General features: G+C 46.3%; 1 protein-coding gene across 1 annotated transcript in view; it reads left to right on the forward strand.

Moving 5' to 3' along the window:
• Window positions 1-669: 669 nt before the first annotated feature.
• Window positions 670-18210, forward strand: part of Cenpu (centromere protein U) — a 29014-nt gene continuing 11473 nt past the window's right edge. Inside the window, exons 1-7 of the mRNA XM_021219223.2 lie at window positions 670-720; window positions 2621-2669; window positions 4559-4670; window positions 7522-7624; window positions 9542-9602; window positions 10249-10476; window positions 16863-16932. Of these exons, the coding sequence (XP_021074882.1) occupies window positions 680-720; window positions 2621-2669; window positions 4559-4670; window positions 7522-7624; window positions 9542-9602; window positions 10249-10476; window positions 16863-16932 (664 nt within the window). The 5' untranslated portion in view covers window positions 670-679. The remainder of the gene's footprint in view (window positions 721-2620; window positions 2670-4558; window positions 4671-7521; window positions 7625-9541; window positions 9603-10248; window positions 10477-16862; window positions 16933-18210) is intronic.

Raw genomic sequence — 18210 nt, forward strand, 5'->3', positions numbered from 1 at the left:
CAAAACATTGATACACATAAATCTTTAAAAAAAAATCATTCCCAAGTCCAACGTTTTGATTCAGTTTTATTGTGAGTTTCGCCGTTTTACCTCTTACATCTTTGATCCCTTTAAATCAATTTTTTCATTCTATTGTACCACAAGAAAAATGTAAAAACAAAAGAATCGTGAGTATGGATCCAGAAGGGACCTTCCCGCTCTACGAAGAACCTGGAAGGGAGGACAAAGAAGGTGTCACGTTCAACAGGTCGCTGCCACAGGGAGCTAAAAAGCAGCATCCGCTTTTAGCAATGCGAAGGATTTGACAGTCGTGCATCAACCCACAGCCCGCCCGGAAGCCCAGGAGTTTGGATCCGCGGGCAGCTGGCGCGGATCCACCCACACCCACACCAGCTCCGGGTCATTTCCCCGCCCACGAGGCTCGGCAGTTCTAAATTTACGGAACGGTGACGGAGCGCGAGCGGGAGCGACAGCCTGCAGCAGCTAAGCCGGTTGCTTCGGACTCCGCTCCGCTGCTGGCTGTTCTCCAGGCCTGGATTTCATCGCGCTCTTGCCCAGGACGCTCTCTGGTCCCGCCCCGGAAGAGGCGGAGCATGGCGAGGACTAGGCTCTGATTGGCTGTTCAGAGCAAGGCCGGCTGGGCGCGAGTTTTGGTGTCCCTGGCTTTGGGAGCGGTGGGATGGCGACCCGGAGCAGTTTGAGACGTTCGGGGAACCCGGGGTAAGTGCTGCCGCCCCGAAATCCGCCCAGGATGGGCTCTACCCGTCCCAGAGACTCGCTGACCCGACCTCGATTCCCGCAGCCCCGGGTCCTAGAGCCAGGAGTCAAGCTGTGTGGTAGAGGAACTCAGACTCCAGCGTCGCTTCATGTGACAAGCAGATATTAAATATCAATCATTTCTGGTCTGTCGCCCTTGCTTTTTTATTTCCAAGACGCAGCTGTTTTCGTAATAGAAAACACGGAAGCCAAAGGAAATCTCTAGCGAGGGACCAGGCAGCTGTTTGTTTAGGGGTTGGGCTGGCTTTGCCTAAATGTCTGAAGGACCTTCAGGGTGCGTCAGAAATCTTTTCATTATGTAGAGATGTGCGTCTGTAAAGAAGTTAGTCAGCGGCGCTGAAAGGTTAGCTCCGCCAACTCCAGGCGAAGGATATTCTGGGCGTGTCTGGCGCGCATCCAAAGCCTGGTAGAGAGTTGGATAGAAAGTCTCCTCTGAGTAGGAAGTCTTCTTCCATGGGAAGATTACATCTGGGAGATGATGCTTGTAGCTACCACAGGACACAGATGGTGGGGGAATCCACATTCGGTGAGCAGTGGGGAGGAAGATATAGAAAGGGCAAAGGAGCTTATCAGGGCATGCCGGCTTGTGCTTTTTACCTTTCTTGGTTTTTCGTGACAGAATTTCTCTGTGTGGCCCTGGCTGTCCTGGAGCTCACTCTTGTAGACCTGAGCTGGCCTCGAACTCAGAGATCACCTGCCTCAGCCTCCCAAGTGCTGAGATTAAAGGCGTGAGCCACCACTGGGCAAGGGAAAGGAGCTTAGAACTTGATCTGTGAAACCAGTGGTTTTTGTTGTTTCAACATCTTGAGGTTTGGAATTTATGAAATCTGTTCATCATAACTCCTAAAACACACGGATGCATACAGCAAAGATTATATACAATGGTTACTGTAGAGATTTCCTTCGTTTGGAAACTGCTCCAGGAGTCCCGGCCCACAGCTAGAAGGAAATTTGTCTGGTTTTGGAGCACACACAAGAAACAGGTGGAGGGGCTCAGCGGGTAAGAGCACTGACTGCTCTTCAGAAGGTCCTGAGTTCAAATCCCAGCAACCACATGGTGGCTCACAACCACCCGTAATGAGATCGGATGCCCTCTTCTGGTGTGTCTGAAGATCGCTACAGTGTACTTGTGTATAATTTACTTGTGTATAATAATACCTAAATCTTTGGGCTGGAACGAGCAGGGACTGAGCGGGAGAGCGGGGTTGACCTTGCCCGGCACGAGCAGAGCGGAGGTCCTAAAAAACTCAATTCCCAACAACCACACGAAGGCTCACAACCATCTGTACAGCTACAGTGTGTACTTATATACATAAAATAAATAAATAAATCAGAGAGAGAGAGAGAGAGAGAGAGAGAAAGAGAAAGAGCTGGAAAGAGTTGGAAAGAGTTCAGGATACACAATCCTGCCTCCTGGTTTTCCCACCTCCTTCTGTTTCGAGGTGCCATTCAGAAGTCGCTTTAGCATTCTGAACTCAGAATCAACAGTCTGTAGTTATCACACAGCAAACGCTGTGTAGGTCAACCAAAGCTGGAGTTGGCTAGAAGTGGGGAATTCCACACACACCCCCCCCCCGCCCGCCCAGATTATTATGGGGTATTCTACGCTGGGAGTGTGGGTGGCGATTTCTTATATTGTAGCCTAATACACATTGAGATGGTTTACAAAGTGAAGGTGGTTTATTGCATGGCTTCAGCTGGGCTGGGTGATGCTGGGTGAGCAGTAATGAGGATCGTTTGGAAGGGTGCGCCTTGGGAGGATTACAGCTTACTGTGCCTTCCGGGTTGCTTAAAATGCCTGCTGAATCGCCTTTGAAAATTCTGTCATCTGTGTTTTTTATAGTGCAAAACGTTCAAAGAACACGTTGGGAAGCACATATTCCAGGAAACAGGTAAGCAATCTTTGTTAATGTGATTTTTAATTTTTTCCCCTTAAGCCATTGAAAGCAAAGCTATCATTTTGTGGGAATCATAGTTTGGAGACTTTTCTTCTTCTTCTTTCTTTTTCATTTTCTTTTTCTTTTTCTTTTTCTTTCTTTCCTTTTTTTATTTTTTATTTTTTTATTTTGAGACAAGGTTTCTCGATAGCCTTGGCTGTCCTGAAACTCACTCTGTAGACCAGTCTAGTCCTTGAGCTCACAGAAATCCACTTGCATCTGCCTCCCGAGCGCTGGGTCACCATCACCACCTTAGCCTCCGCCTCCACACTTGACAAACTTTTTTTTTTTTTTTTTATAGCAGCTTTAAAAAGTGTTTTATCCAGAATGATGGAGAAAAGGAACTTTGTTAACATTTTAGAACCATCTTTTCTTCTGAGTCTAGTTTCTATTTTTATTCAGATATTTGACATCACGTAAAAGCTTTATAATGTTTTGAAATGTCATTTTTTTTTCACTTACAGCAGTTTCTCTGTGCTACAGTTTTTTTAACAGCTGCATATGAGTTTATAGAATTCCTCTTGGTTCATCTATGGTTTTAATTTTCTTCAGGAAATGCCTGTTAAAGGCAAGTGTATTTATGTAACACTCTTGATTGCTAATTTCAGAATCTTATCCAGTGCCATTTCAAGTTAGCATGATGAGGGAGTTTGCTTTTCAGGTTCAGGGTTAGCCCTTCAGAGCTCTTTTGGCCTTCTTGTCTGTCCCTGGCTTTCCTGACTCTGGCAGGCTCCCTGCCCTGCTGAGCTGACACTAGCCTTGGGTAATGCTCCTTCATCGTGGAGAATCCCTGGCATAACCCCTGGGGATCTGGCTCCTTTCTCCTGCCCACCACTGCTCCAAGTGGCTAGAATCCACTGTGCCCTGGGGGGAATCCAGCCAGTGTCTGGAATGGTTATTCTCCGTGTTCAGGCCCTCCCTCTGGGAGGTAATTGCAGAGCATGTGATGGATGCTTCTTTGGCTTGAAAGCAAAGCCTTCTGCTGTTTCTTGGCATCTCTCCATCTAGCACTCCATGAATGAGGCTTTCCCTGAGTTTTGTCTGCCAGGCATATTTGCATATCTTTCATATCTTCCAGACTTTTCTTATTATCTGTTAGTAATAATATCCTCTTGTAGTTTGTGAGCTACCATAGAAGACTTTCTCGTTTTGGCCTTTCATTGGGATTTAGGGTTTAATCTGTGTATTGAACTAGATTGAACTGTAAGCCCTAGTCTCGGTCCCGTGGGAAGGAGACTTCACTCTATTTCCTATGTGTGCGTTCAAAACTGCGTATGAGCTTTGGGGCACGTGTCCTTTCTCTGCGGAGGCGACCATAGCTTCCCCTATATCGAGGATTTAGGTAAATGCCAAATGTAGCCTGCCATTTGTCTTTGTAGAGCTTGTGAACTAAGAATGTTGGCGGTTTTGGTTGGTTGGTTGGTTTGGTTTGTTTATATTCTAAAATGATTTAAGTACGGTGGACATGATTGTTCCCACCTATTTATAATCCTAGCACGTGGGAGGACAAAGAAAAGCTAACTTAGAGTGACCTATGAAAGTGATAGGAAACTCTCAGACAGGTTCTGTTGATACACAGTCATGTCCATTCCTTCCAGTCTTGTCAATGTCTATACCTCCGTATGTAATAGCACAGAAGGCTAGTGGCCCACAGAGCCTAGATGTCTGCTCTCTGATTTCTGTATTCAGATGGTTTACCCAACCTGGCTCTCGATCATCAGAGTAGTCTGTGGATCGAGAAGCACCAGGTGTTTCCACGGGCTGCAGGACTAGCTAGACAGTAGGAGGGGAGTTTAAACTGTGAAGTGGTTGTCAATTCAGTGATTGCTTTTATTCACTTTTAGAAAGCTGGTCCAAAGCCCAGGCTCAAGGATGTGTTTCACTTTTCTAATAATTCTGATGTCTCAAGCATACGGGGAGAACTCGAGGAAGAAGAGGAGCCTTACGAAACCTTCGGTCAGTGTTCTATGTCCCTATTCATGACTGGAAACAACAAGGCTTAGTTAATAAGAGTCATGTGGCATCTCCACTATCTAATTCCAGAACGTCTTTGTCCTAGAAGAAAGCCCCTGACTCCCTTCCTCTGATCCCTGGACACCACATGTTTAATTCTAGGTTCTATGGATTTTTCTCCTCCGACATTTCATGTGTATAGGATTGTGTAACAGCTATCCCGTTCTGGGGGAATGCTATGACTTGTGTGTAGAATCGTATAACAGATATCCCGTTCTGGTGAAATTCTATGACTTAGCATCACGTTTTCCAGGTTGTAGCATGCACTTACTTCATCCTTACATTTTTGCCTCAGTAATGCTCAGTTGGCTTTGGGTTCTTGGGGTTCTTTTCCTTGATCATCGTGCTGCTGTGAACACTCATGTTCACGTGTTTTTGAATGTGGGTGTGGATGGGGTGTGTGGACATCTGTTCAGTTCTCTGAGACATAGCCACTAGGGGAATTGTTGAGTCTGTAGCAATTCCGGTATTAACAGTCTATCTGTCCTTTTTATTCTACCCAGCCTCATGAGTATAAAATAATGTCTCATTGTAGTGTTGTGTGCATATAGAGTAGATCTAGGACATAAAATCAATCTGTCTGTCTATCTATCTATCTATCTATCTAGATTTGTTTATTTATTTAGGTTTTTTTTTTTTTTTGAGACAGGGTTTCTCTGTGTAGCCCTGGCTGTTCTGGAACTCACTCTGTAGACCAGGCCAGTTTTAAATGAGCAGTTCTGTGGCAGCTAGGTCCATTCACGTTGCTAAACGTGATGGTAAGTGACCTTTCGCCTCTCATCTCTAGAACCCTTTCAGTTTCCTTAACTCGGACTCTGTAACCTTTAAATGTCCACAGGTAGATAGGATGCTGCAGGTGCCCACAGGTAGATAGGATGCTGCAGGTGCCCACAGGTAGATAGGATGCTGCAGGTGCCCACAGGTAGANGGTGCCCACAGGTAGATAGGATGCTGCAGGTGCCCACAGGTAGATAGGATGCTGCAGGTGCCCACAGGTAGATAGGATGCTGCAGGTGCCCACAGATAGATAGGATGCTGCAGGTGCCCACAGATAGGCTCCCTGGGCTATCTGTGGCTTATACTGTGGTAGGCTTTCTGAGGAATCTGTGGTGCTGTTGACCACAGTGACTGCCACATTTTATATGTGACCACTGGCGTGCATGGGTGAGTTGTCCTGAGCTTTTCTAGTCGTGTTTGTTTTGATTTTCTTTTCTTTTTTCCCATTTCTCTCTCTCGTCTTCTCTCTCTTCCTGGCTATGGTTATCTAAGGGACGTGAAATGTGTCTCATGCTTACATGTACATTTCTGTAATGATGTCAAGGGTCTTCTCAATGGGCTCTTAATCAATTGTAAATCTTTACTGAAAAGTGTCTTTTTGGATACCACCTATGTTTAGACTATTTTGTCTTTCTTTGTTGTTACAAGTTGTCATAAGTTGTGGAAATTCAAGATTGGTTTATTTGTCTTTGTGCATCTGCTGATGACCACCCCTGCTCCCTGCTGAAGAATAAATAAATACCACTGAGAGCTTCATGGAATGTTTGATCAGCCTTAGAATCATACGGTTGACAGGTTCAGTATTCAAGCTGTTCTTTATCTGAGGGAGTAGTTTGTGCGTCATGCTAACATTTGAGAACAGTGCCTGCTTGAGTCTTCCCATCTCTCCTTGCAGCAATTCAAGTGGGTCAGGGTTTGACTCCTCTTTTGCCCCTTTAGATTTTCCATCCCCGCCTCTCCTCCCACTCCACTGTGAGGTCCTCTTCCTTACTGTCTTCTCGAGCATGTGGGAGCAGCCTGAGCACCCCCTTTCCCTGCCGTCCTACCCTTCTACTCTCCAGTAAAGGCCCTTGTAGTCCAGGTGAGCCCGGCAGGACAGGAGGTGAGAGGGTGGCGCCTTCTCTGTAGGGCAGCATTCGTGCTCACAGACACTGCCCGCTAAATGAAGCCAGGGTGTGCGCACTGTAAGCCTGAGTGGTTATTAACTAGTGCGCTGGTTATTAACTAGTGCATGGCCACCCAGGAACACTAGCGTGGCGACGAGGAAGTACTAAGCTAGGACCCGTTCCCGTTCATTTGTGTTCTGAAAACATTTCTACTAATATTCATGGGAATACAGATCAATGATTTGAAAACAGTTCTTTTAAAAGTTTTGTTTAGGACTGGAGAGATGGTTCAGCGGTTAAGAACACTGGCTGCTTTTCCTGAGGTCCTGAGTTCAGTTCCCAGCAATCACATGGTGGCTCACAACCATCTGTAATGGGATCTGATGCCCTGTTCTGGTGTGTCTGAAGAGAGTGACAGTGTAGTCACATACATAAAATAAATAAATCTTTTTTTGTTTGTTTGTTTGTTTTTTGGTTTTTCGAGACAGGGTTTCTCTGTATAGCCCTGACTGTCCTGGACCTCACTTTGTAGACCAGGCCGGCCTTGAAGTTTTAAAAAAAAGTTTTATTTAGATTTATTTTGTGGGTATGAGTATTTTGCTTGCTTGTATGTCTGTACCATGTGCGTGCATGGCACCCAGGAGAGGGCACTGGACGTCCTAGAATTGAAGTTGGAGTTACAGAACAGTGTAAGCTGCCTTGTGGGTTCTGGAAATCAAGCCAAGGTCCTTGACAAGAGCAAGTGCTCTCAACCACAGAGCCACCTCTCCAGCCCCCGAAAACATGCTCTTAGTGGCAATAAGACTTTCTATTTGGAAAAGATAAGATAAAAACTATTTGGAAGTAGCCTATGAAACTGACTTTGACTCTTTCGGACATTTAAACATAATGTGCTGTTCTTGACTTTGCAGACCCCCCTCTGCACAGTACTGCTATCTACACAGAAGACGAACTGTCCAAACACTGTGTGTCCTCCAGTTCCCTGGCCACCCACAAAGGGAAGGAGAGCAGAAAGTACGGCTCCATCTCAAGCCTCTGGCGTTTCCTGTTCGTTTGTTCGTTCGTTCGTTCGTTCATTTGTTTGAGAGGGTTATGTGTGGTGTGTGCATTGCACAGGTGCCTGGGGAACCCGGAGACGGCGGCTCCCCTGGAGCTGGAGTTCCAGACAGCTCTAAGTCTCCTGACACGAGAGCTTGGGACTGGACTCAGGTCCTCCGGAAGAGCAAGTGCTCGCAACCACCGAGCCATCTCTGGCCCTTAAGCAGTTGGGTTTTTTTTGTTGTTGTTGTTTGTTTTTTGTTTTTTTGTTTTTAATAGAAGCTAAGAAAATGAAAGTTATTTCAGGATCTTTTGAGTCAGATTGTTATGGTTGTCCTCAAAAGATCTAACTGGTACACAGCAACAAAATTTTCTGTAATTATTACGTATCATAATTTTGATTGGCACCTAGTTATCAGCGTGCTGCCTCTTTAGTTGGGTTACAGTTTTTAAGTGAATCTAGAGGGCCTACTGTCTGTGGTGATGAGCGAGTATCTGTTCATGGGCGTGAAGGCTCTGTATCCTTTAGTGATGTCCTAAGTTATTGAATTATTGTTTGATTTTAAATCTTTCTTGGGTTTATTCCAAGGTTATTTATCAATATTTTTGTTTGTTTGGTAATTACTATAAACAGGGCCTTTCATTTTATCTGTTGTAGTCAATTATATATGTGAAAGGGGAGAGAGAGAGAGAGAGAGAGACAGAGAGAGAGACAGAGAGAGAGAGACAGAGAGAGAGAGAGAGACAGAGACAGAGAGAGAGACAGAGAGAGACAGAGACAGAGAGAGAGAGACACAGAGAGAGAGACAGAGAGAGAGAGACAGAGAGAGAGAGACAGAGAGAGAGAGAGAAAAATGAGATGGGAGTAGAAGCCAGAGGATGACCCTGGGCGTTCTCCTCTATTGCTTCCTACCTTATTTTTGTGAGTCATAGTCTCTAACTGAACCCAGACCTCAAGAGTTCAGCCAGACTGGCTGTCCAGGAGCCCCTGGGAGCCTCCTCACTCTACCCCAGCCAGCACTGGGATTACAGCCAGCTTTTTATGTAGGTAGGAGGGGCATTTGAGAGACCAGTGGTGACATGTTTTCACGGTTGGGGTGGGGAGGGTGGGCAGTTATAACGGAAGTGAATGGGTGTGAGGCATAGTCGAGATACACACCAGTAGGTCTGGGTGATGCTGGAGCAGAGCTGCCAGCCAGGCTGATCTGGGATTGCTGTGTGGTCAGTGAAAGTAAGGCAGGGTTTGCATATAAGTACAAAAGAAAGTCAGGGCTGGGGGAGGCATGGGGAGAGCTTAGCATGTCCCAGGACCCCAAGAGGCCTCAGTGACAGTTGGCACCTTTGCCCCAGGGTGTTCAACTGTTTGTTCTTGCATATCTGCCTCTTTTCTCCCCCCCCCCTTTCTCTTTCCCTTCTTTCCTCTGTCCCTCCCCAGCCTCCTGGTTTCCTGGTCTGTCATGAATGAGCCCTTCATCTGAGGCCATCTCTGTTGAATCCGAAGCATTTAGCTTTGGTTGTTGCACTTAAGTCTTCCACTTCTCAGTCTGCCTGTGTCTGCCTGCCCAAGGCTCTAAATTAGCACAGGGTCTTCTGTGTTCTGCAAGCAGCAGGCATTGTCCCAGCCGTGGGCCCAGCCATGTCCCCCGCCATGTCCCCCAGCGTTGGGAGCAGTGATGTGGATGAAGTGCGGTTCTCAGACTTGACCACTCTGGACCACGATTGCTCACTTGCCTAGGGAAGACTGATGTGAGCACATGGGAAATGGGCAGTCAATCAAGGGTGACAGACCCGCCCATGAGATAGAAAGTTCAGCCCTTTCAGCTTGTTTTCATGCAGAAGCAGCGGGTAGAGAAAATTCTGTATGAGATGCTGATGGCTTGTTGTTTGGCACAGCTTGGACCCTTCTGAAAACGAAGCAAGTGGAAATGAGTCTATAAAGCTCGGAGCAAAAAAGGTATGGGGTGTGGTCTGCCTTCTGTCGTAATGATAAGATACTTCGTATTTTACTGGAGTAGATGCAAACAGGGAAAAATGTCCTGTTTTTTTTTTAATACAGAAATGCTTTAGAGTAAAGGAAGTTTTAAAAAGTCAGTTATATTCATCTATTTTGTGTGTGTATGTACGTACATACATACGTATGTGGGCACATCTGTGGAACTGGGTGTGCTGGTCATTCTTTACTTGCAGCCTATAGTCTCAGGGTCAACCCAGACCGTCAGTCTTGGTGGCAAGTGCCTTTCCCTACTGCCCGTCAGACCATCAGTCTTGGTGGCAAGTGCCTTTCCCTGCTGCCCGTCAGACCATCAGTCTTGGTGGCAAGTGCCTTTCCCTGCTGCCCGTCAGACCGACCCAGGAGAGAGAGCTTTCCATCTGAGGCATTAAGGAAGAATTCTCATACCTCTCTCTACCCAGTCAGTTCCTATAACATCTGATAATGTGCCCAGTTTGTGGTTCACAAAGGCAGAGAGAGTTAGGCGGCCCTAGTCACGCTCGCTGACTTCTGCATGCCATGTTCAGCGATGTTTACAAATGAGAAAACGGGACGTTAGAAGAACCATAGGATTTGAACTTTCTAAAGTAGCATGCTGTTTCCTTCCTAGCCAAGGAGAAAGCTGGAGCCCAACAGCAGTGAGTCTGACAGCTCTGTAGGCGATGTAAGGAGGAAGGCAGCATCTGCAGAAGGACGAAGGCCACGGCAGAGCCAGGCTGCTCCTGCAGCATCGTCACCCGCCGAGAGGCCAGCAGAGCCAGTCACTCCCAGGAGGACAAGACTCCACAGCGCTCAGCTCTCTGCCGTAGAAGAGACTCCAGCAACCCAGAGTCAGCTGGTGAGCAGTGCTTATGTCTGCCCTCGCTCGGGGAGAGAGGAGTTCATTAAAATGATTAGGGAGGAAATAAAGAGGTCTTATTTTATTTTATTATTTTTATTTTTTTTTTTTTTGGTTTTTCGAGACAGGGTTTCTCTGTATAGCCCTGGCTGTCCTGGAACTCACTTTGTAGACCAGGCTGGCCTCGAACTCAGAAATCTGCCTGTCTCTGCCTCCCAAGTGCTGGGATTAAAGGCGTGCGCCACCACGCCCGGCTGAGGTCTTATTTTAAAAATAGGTTTAGAGCTTTTATCACAGAAAGCTATGTTTCCTTTAGAAAAACCTGGAAGATCTAGAAAGGAAGATAAATTGATCTACAATCCCATAACCCAGAACAGCGTCTGTCCTGGGGTGCACTTGGCGGTTCTTCCCTGTGTCCCCCTCACCATCCCTTGTCACTGTGGCTCCCACAGCATCTTTTAAAGTCACTCCTTTTATTTTTGAGATTATAATACAATCACACCGTTTCTCCCTTTCCTCCCTCCAAACCTTCCCATGTACCCCCATTGCTCTTTTTTTCAAGTACTCGGCCTCTTTTTTCATTAATTGCTAGGTTGTGTGTATGTGTGTGTTCCTAAACCTGCTCAGTGATGGGTTTGTCTGTAGCAAAATCTTTGTGTATACCTTGATTCCTTTCCTTAGGAAAAACTGCTAAGGGTCATATTTGTTCTCGAGGTAATTGAAGTGTAGTATCTTGGTTCATGTTCTTCCATACTGGTTTGTTAATTCACTGGTTGAGTATGTTAGATCACTAATTCGTTCTCGTCTCTGAAATCATTTTCAGTACAGTAATGTGCTTGCTCCTCCTTCCCAGCCATGAGACAGGTGGAGGACGTTCTGGATTCTTTCTTCTCCACTCTCCTAGGGTTCCCGTCTGCATACATTCTTACCTTTATTAACATTTGCTGCCTGAGCAGACACATATTGTTAGGTTATAGACAGACCCCCCCCTGGCTGCCTTCCTTTTCCCAGAGAGGCCACCTCCCTGTGATGGCTCTAGCAGGGAGCCCTCTGGGATAGAGTTGGTGAGAAAGCGTGGCTTTGTGAGACTGGGCCTAGGGCCACCATGCTCCTTGAATACAGGTCAGACCAGGTCATAAAAGGAAGCCTGCTCATCCCACTGAAAACCTGTAAGAGCCAGAAACCCCTTCGCTTTTCTGAACCCGAAGGGTCTGATGCTCTCTTCGTGGCCCCTGTCATGTGCTATGTAGTGGCTTTCTCTCTTCAGGCAGCTTCTGGGGATGAAGGGGTTGGAGGCTCTGATCCCTTCATGGCCCCATCATGTTGCCGGTGCTGTGGTGCTGTCCCCCTCAGGGCTGACCATGGCTGGCTCTAACTGAGGCCTGCTCTTCTAAAAGCTCATGTGAAGGGTAATTTCCTGTCAGTTCTTCTATAAACCTGCTGTTCTCTTCCTACCACAGACAGTGCCTGTTATTCCCAGGAAGTGCTCCCTGTGTGCCTGAAGCTGCTGCTGGCTGTAGTGTTTCTGCCTGTCGGGACGTGTGACTGACAGTACAGTTGAGATATGTCTTCCTCCTGTGTTTTGCTGGTGTTTCAGTAAAGGACATGTGATCTGTTTGACCTATCAGTTATGCAAAGGACATTGGTTGACTTTTCTTTTCTCTTTTTCTTTCTTTTTTTTTTTTTTTTTTAATGACAATTTTATAGATTTTATTTAGTTCTTTGGATTTCTTTTGGTTCTGATTTGGTGTTTTTGAGAACTGGTTTATTAAGGTACTCGGGCTGTTCCTGAACTTGTGCCTCTAGCGACCTTGTGCTGCCTGACCTCCTGAGTAGCCAAGACGGCTTGTGCCGCTCCACACTGCCTCCTGGAGGATTTAGGCTGTCTGTTTCCTAAAGACTTTTCTTTAATACTGTTACCGTTTTAAATCAACAAATCATCCTTGAGTGTCTCCGTGGGGCACAGTGTTTCTGTAGAATGATAGCATCAGGCTAATAGGTCCATTACTTTAGCTCCCTTTTTTCTGTGGGGTTGTGGTTTGAATGAGGTGCCCACCACATTCTCTGGCATCTGAGTACTTGGCCCTCTATTAATAACACTGTTTGGATCTCAAAAACATATTCTTCCTAAATAAAATTTGGTGCCTTTAATATGAAACAGCATCTTTGCTTTACGCTCCCCCCGCCCCGGGCCCTGTGTCCTAGGCCCCATTTCCTTGTCCAGGAAGACTTGTCCCCTGACAGTCTTGGCCTTGTAAGTGGATTCTTTGATTAAGTTACTTTTTATATGTGTTGATATAACGAGATGCAAGTCTACAGTCTTGTTATTTACTGTCTGCCATCCTCTCTGGGTTTTGGTTTTGTGTTGTCTAATAAGCACCTCTAAAGGTGCCCCTATTGTGTATGTACTTTTCTTTTTAAAGATGTATTCATTTATCATGTGTAAGTACACTGTAGCTGTCCTCAGACTCTCCAGGAGAGGGCGCCAGATCTTGTTAAGGATGGTTGTGAGCCACCATGTGGTTGCTGGGATTTGAACTCTGCACCTTTGGAAGAGAAGTTGGGTGCTCTTACCCACTGAGCCATCTCACCAGCCCCTTTTTTGGTTTTCAAGACAAGGTTTCTCTGTATAGCCCTGGCTGTCCTGGAACTCACTTTGTAAACCAGGCTGGCCTCGAACTCAGAAATCTGCCTGCCTCTGCTCCCAAGTGCTGGGATTAAAGGCGTGTGCCACCACGCCCAGCGTGTATATACTTTAAAGTATATTTAGGCTCAAGTAGACTATCTTACCATCCTGGTGGGGAGTGGGAGAGAGAGAGAGAGAGATTGTTCTTCTGTTGGTAATTCTGAAGTAACTGAATATTTTGGGTGTTCAGTTTTCTTTCTGTGACTTAGGTTTGCTCCTGTTTATTTTGTGTGCTGGCCCTGGATTAAAATGATGCATCTTTAAATGAGCAAAGTCTATTTAGACTTGTGTTAGGGACATGCATGTCTGTCTGTCTATCCCCTCCTACTTTCTAGTCACTTCTCCTCAGGGACATGTCATTAAGTAACAGTGTTTAGCTCCCCTTCTCCATCCCCTGTCTTCTGTGACTTTGATTCTGTCACCGTTCCTGTATTATGGCTCTGACCTTACTGGGTTGCCATTTTCCTTGAAGCTGGAGTGTTTTATTTTCCCACATCCCCTTTCCACTTCTCTTGTCCACTCCCTGCCTGATTCCTTCCTCTCAGCCTACAGAGCACCCCACTTTCTTTCCTGCAGTCGCCGGTGAGTCTCCCAGACTTTGCAGTCAAGCATCTAATTGGCCTCTGCCTTGCAAGGATACTTGTGTAGGTGCAGAATTCTGAGCTGACAAGCCCTCAGCTCTTGAAGGATGTCGCTGCAGCCCCCAGCCTCTCTAGGTCCTGCTGAAGGTTTGTCACTGCCCAGAAACTTCTAGTGTCTCTTGTCCCCACTGGTATCGGGCTTTCCCTTCCTCTTAGCTTCCCACGTGAGCTGTGTGTATCATGCTGGATTTACCTTGAATATGGCCTGGTGAGCTTCTCTTCCCTCCACGTCATGAAAACCTTAATCATTGTGCAAATACACATTTTCTTTCCAGGTCTCACTCTTCTTTGTCAACTTTTTAATTTGTCTGGGTGTTTTGCCTGCATGTGTGCTGATACACCATGTGCGTGCCTGGTACCCACAGGCCTGGAGAGGGTGTCAGATCCCCTGGAACTGGGGTTACAGACAGTAACTACCATGAGTGGTGAGCTACCATGCCAGTGCTGGGAATTGAACCTGGGTCCTCTGGAAGGTCAACCTGTGCTCTTCATTGCTGAGCCATCTCTTCAGGCCTTCTTTTTGAATTCTTATACATATTTTAGATCATAAAACACTGCACTTTGGATCCCAAGACTGATGCTGTCTAACAGTTTCAGTAGTTCTGACTTATGTACTAGGTATGGTTTTATTGCCTTTTTTTTTTTTTTTTTAAGATTTATTTATTATTATACCTAAGTACACTGTAGCTGTCTTCAGACGAACCAGAAGAGGGCGTCAGATCTTCTCATTGTGGATGGTTGTGAGTCACCATGTGGTTGCTGGGATTTGAACTCAAGATCTCCGGAAGAGCAGTCAGTGCTCTTAACCGCTGAGCCATCTCTCCAGCCTGCCATTTTAAAACTCACTAGACATTTTTTCAAATGTGTTGTTTTGTTGTTTGTGTTTTGGGGGTCGTGTGCTTATTTGAAACTGGTCTCAGATAGTCCAGGGCGGCACTGAACTCACTTCGTATCCAAGGATTACCCTGAATGGCTGATCTTTGTGCCTGCACTTCCTGAGTGTGAGAGCTGGGATTACAGGCTTTGCCGTCACAGTGTGTGTGATGGGGGATGGACCCAGACTCTGCGCATGCTGGCACATACTACCAGCTAAACTGCAATGTATGTGATGGGGAGTGGACCCAGGCTCTGCGCATGCTGGCACATACCACCAGCTAAGCTGTGTCTGCAGTCTCTTTGCTTTGTTTTGTTTTTGAGACGGTGGCTCTTGTAGCTGAGGCTGTCCTTAGACTCGGTGTGTTACCAGAGATGACCTCAAACTTAAGGTCTTCCTGCCTCTGTCTCCAATGGCTGATGTGGTGCTTTCTATGAGAATGGCCCCCCTGGGGTTAGGAGGCGTGGCCTTGGAGGAGGAGATGGGCTTACTCCAGGCCCAGTGTTTCTCTGTCTTTCTGCCACGTACTTATGAATCAAATAATCAGTTCTCAGCTATTGCTCCAGCACATTTACTGCCGTGTGACGTGACCATCTGGCATGGTGCATCACTGTGCTAAGTTTATGTGGTGCAGGGGGGGGAACTCAGAGCTTCACTCTATGCAAATTGAGCCACGGTCCCAGCCGTCAACATTGGTTTGCTTAAGCCCACGTGGAGTGGTTTAGTTACACCCCAGAGATCTGTCCACATTCTGCTCATATGGGCAGCCAAAGATAATTCTCACATGTAAATTAATATGGGTAGCCACAAATGTCACCATAGGTATTCGTGTGTGTGTGTGTGTGTGTGTGTGTGTGTGTGAGAGAGAGAGAGAGAGAGACAGAGACAGAGACAGAGACAGAGACACTAGTCACAGTGGGTGATGTGAAGATGGATGAAACAGCTATGACACCAGGCACAGCCAGCAGCCACTGCTGGAATCAACAAGGATCGGCTTCGCTCCAGACCTTGCTGGGGGAGGGCTATGCTGCCCGTGTCTTCTGTTCCACAGGGAGGGTCTCTATTAAGACTGTCCCTTCCCTTCCTAGAAATGATGACAGCTGCTTCAGCCTCTGTTTGGATCCAGCCATTGTCTGGTTCATCATTGGGCCAATTTGTCTTTGGTCTGTTTTTGTCTTGACTCTGAGTCCCATTTTCTTGTGACCCACATTTTTTTGTGTGTCAGTTTTAGTCTAGAACTTGAAACTGTAGTCCATGGTGTTAAGAGCTGTTGAGCTCTGTGTCGCATCCTTGTGCAAGTGGCGTTACGTACCTGGTTGGGGCCGGGTATTTTTATGTCACAGGCTTGCTTTTGCCCTCTGCTAAGGTGAGTTGTCGAAAGCTCAAGACATTTTCCCAGTATGTGACTTACTGGGACTTTGTATCTGTTTATAATTGCTTTATGACTCATTATTACAGAGTTAGTTAATTAAACATGCACACTTAGCATGTCACCATTCCTATAGGCCGAGAACCCAGCTTCAATTTAGCCGGCTTCCCTGCTCAGAGCTGAAATCCTGGGCTATCCAGGGCTATCTCACATGCGGCTTGGATTTATCCTTAGAGAGTTTTCAGGTTGTTGATAGACTTCCGTTCATTGAGGCTTTAAAGCTGAGGTGCCTGTTTTCTCTTTTTGCTGGTGCAAAGCCAGCAGGTACTCCAGGCTACAGAAGTGTTCTTGCTTACACTTAAAAGCCCAGGGAGCAGGTCCTGCCCTGTTCACAGCCACCGCTTCCCCAAGAGGGAGGGAAGTCTGCCTGCCAGTCATCCTGGAACTCTTAGCACAACCGCGTGATCTTCCTGGTGGATCCTGTCGGGAGTTGGTTTCAGGCTTCATTAGGAATTGGGTCTCTCGCAGGCCTCGGGCCAGTCAGGGAGTGTTTCTCAGCGTGCTTGCGTTGCTGCCCTCTCTTAGACAATCCCACAGACACAGTTAGACTTCACCACCCCAGTGTGCTGGGTGCTGCTGCTTCGTCCTGGGACCTGCTTGGCCTGAGAGTGTCTATTGTCTTCTCCAGGTCCTAAATAAGCGCCACAGCCAGAAGCAGTTGGTGCTCGGGTAATGTTGGCGCTCTAATCCTTAATTTCAAGGGAAAGAATTTTTCCTAAATTAAACAGTTATATTGTTTGTTTTGGTTTTTGGTAGAAAGCTCAGAGGAAAGTGAGGCCATCTCCTGGCAGGAGGAAGAGACCAAGGCACGAAGCCACAGACTCAGGTACAGGTGGCATTTTATTTTATTTTATTTTGGTTTTTCAAGACAGGGTTTCTCTGTGTAGCCCTGGCTGTCCTGGAACTCACTCTGTAGACCAAGCTGGCCTCGAACTCAGAAATCCGACTGCCTCTGCCTCCCAAATGCTAGGATTAAAGGCACAGGCCACCACTGCCCGGCCAGATGGCATTTTATAACTTGTCACTTGTACAGAACGTCTCAGGAAGGCTATTTTTAAGTTGTCTTAGTTGTTGAAATAGCAAACACGTTTGTTTGGGGGTGGGGTGGGCATTGAGATAGGGTCTCTCTGCATAGCTCTAGCTGTTCTGGAACTCACTGTGTAGACCATCTGGCCTTGAACTCACAGAGGTCCATTTACCTCTGCCTCCAGAGTGCTGGGACTAAAGGCATACACCACCACTCTGACTAGAAATGCCACTTAAGAAATTATGGCTTTGGAATAACATTTTTTAAATTATTTTGTCATGAAATTTTAAAAAATGAATATTTATACATGATACAATGTGCTTTAATAAAATCTAACCCCCATTCTCTCCTCTCTCCTCCCCACTTGTCCAAACTTCAGTTCCCAGAACCCACTTCAGGCAGTTTACCACACTTCCAGGATCAGTGCCCTCGCCTGGCCTCCATGGGTACCTGTGTACATTCACATAGTCTCATATACATCATACAAATAAAGAGCTCTGTTAAAGAGAAGGGCTTCCATGTGCAGTCTCTGCTCTCTGCTCTCTTGCTGTGGGGACTGAGTATTGAGGTTCAGGCTTTATAAACAAAGCCTGTAGGACCCCCTTTGTTCTCTTCCCTTTCTTTCTTTCTTTCTTTCTTTCTTTCTTTCTTTCTTTCTTTCTTTCTTTCTTTCTTTCTTTCTTTCTTTTTTTCTTGCATTTTTCTATCCCTTGCAGTGCTAGGGACTGAGCTCCTGGCATTGCCCATCCTAGGAAGGTACACTGACCACATCTCCAGCCTCTTTATGAACTGCCCCCCATCCTCTGAGCACTTTTATGTACAATTTTATCAAGGTGTTTTTATTTTTCTTAGAGGAATAGTCAAATTGTTGAGTCATAAAATACAAATCTCCCAGTTTCCCAAGTCATTGTAAACCCCTATTGTATGCTACCCAATTTAAAAATGGTACTGAAAACAGAAATAGCAATGCCGTGGGGACACGTGTAATAAAGTTTAATATGGCTGTAAAGAAGCCCCACTGTGCCCAGCATTGGTGGCGCACACCTTTGATCCCAGCACTTAGGAGGCAGAGGCAGA

This window comes from Mus pahari, chromosome 19 (assembly GCF_900095145.1).
Source record: "Mus pahari chromosome 19, PAHARI_EIJ_v1.1, whole genome shotgun sequence".
NCBI lineage: Eukaryota > Metazoa > Chordata > Mammalia > Rodentia > Muridae > Mus > Mus pahari.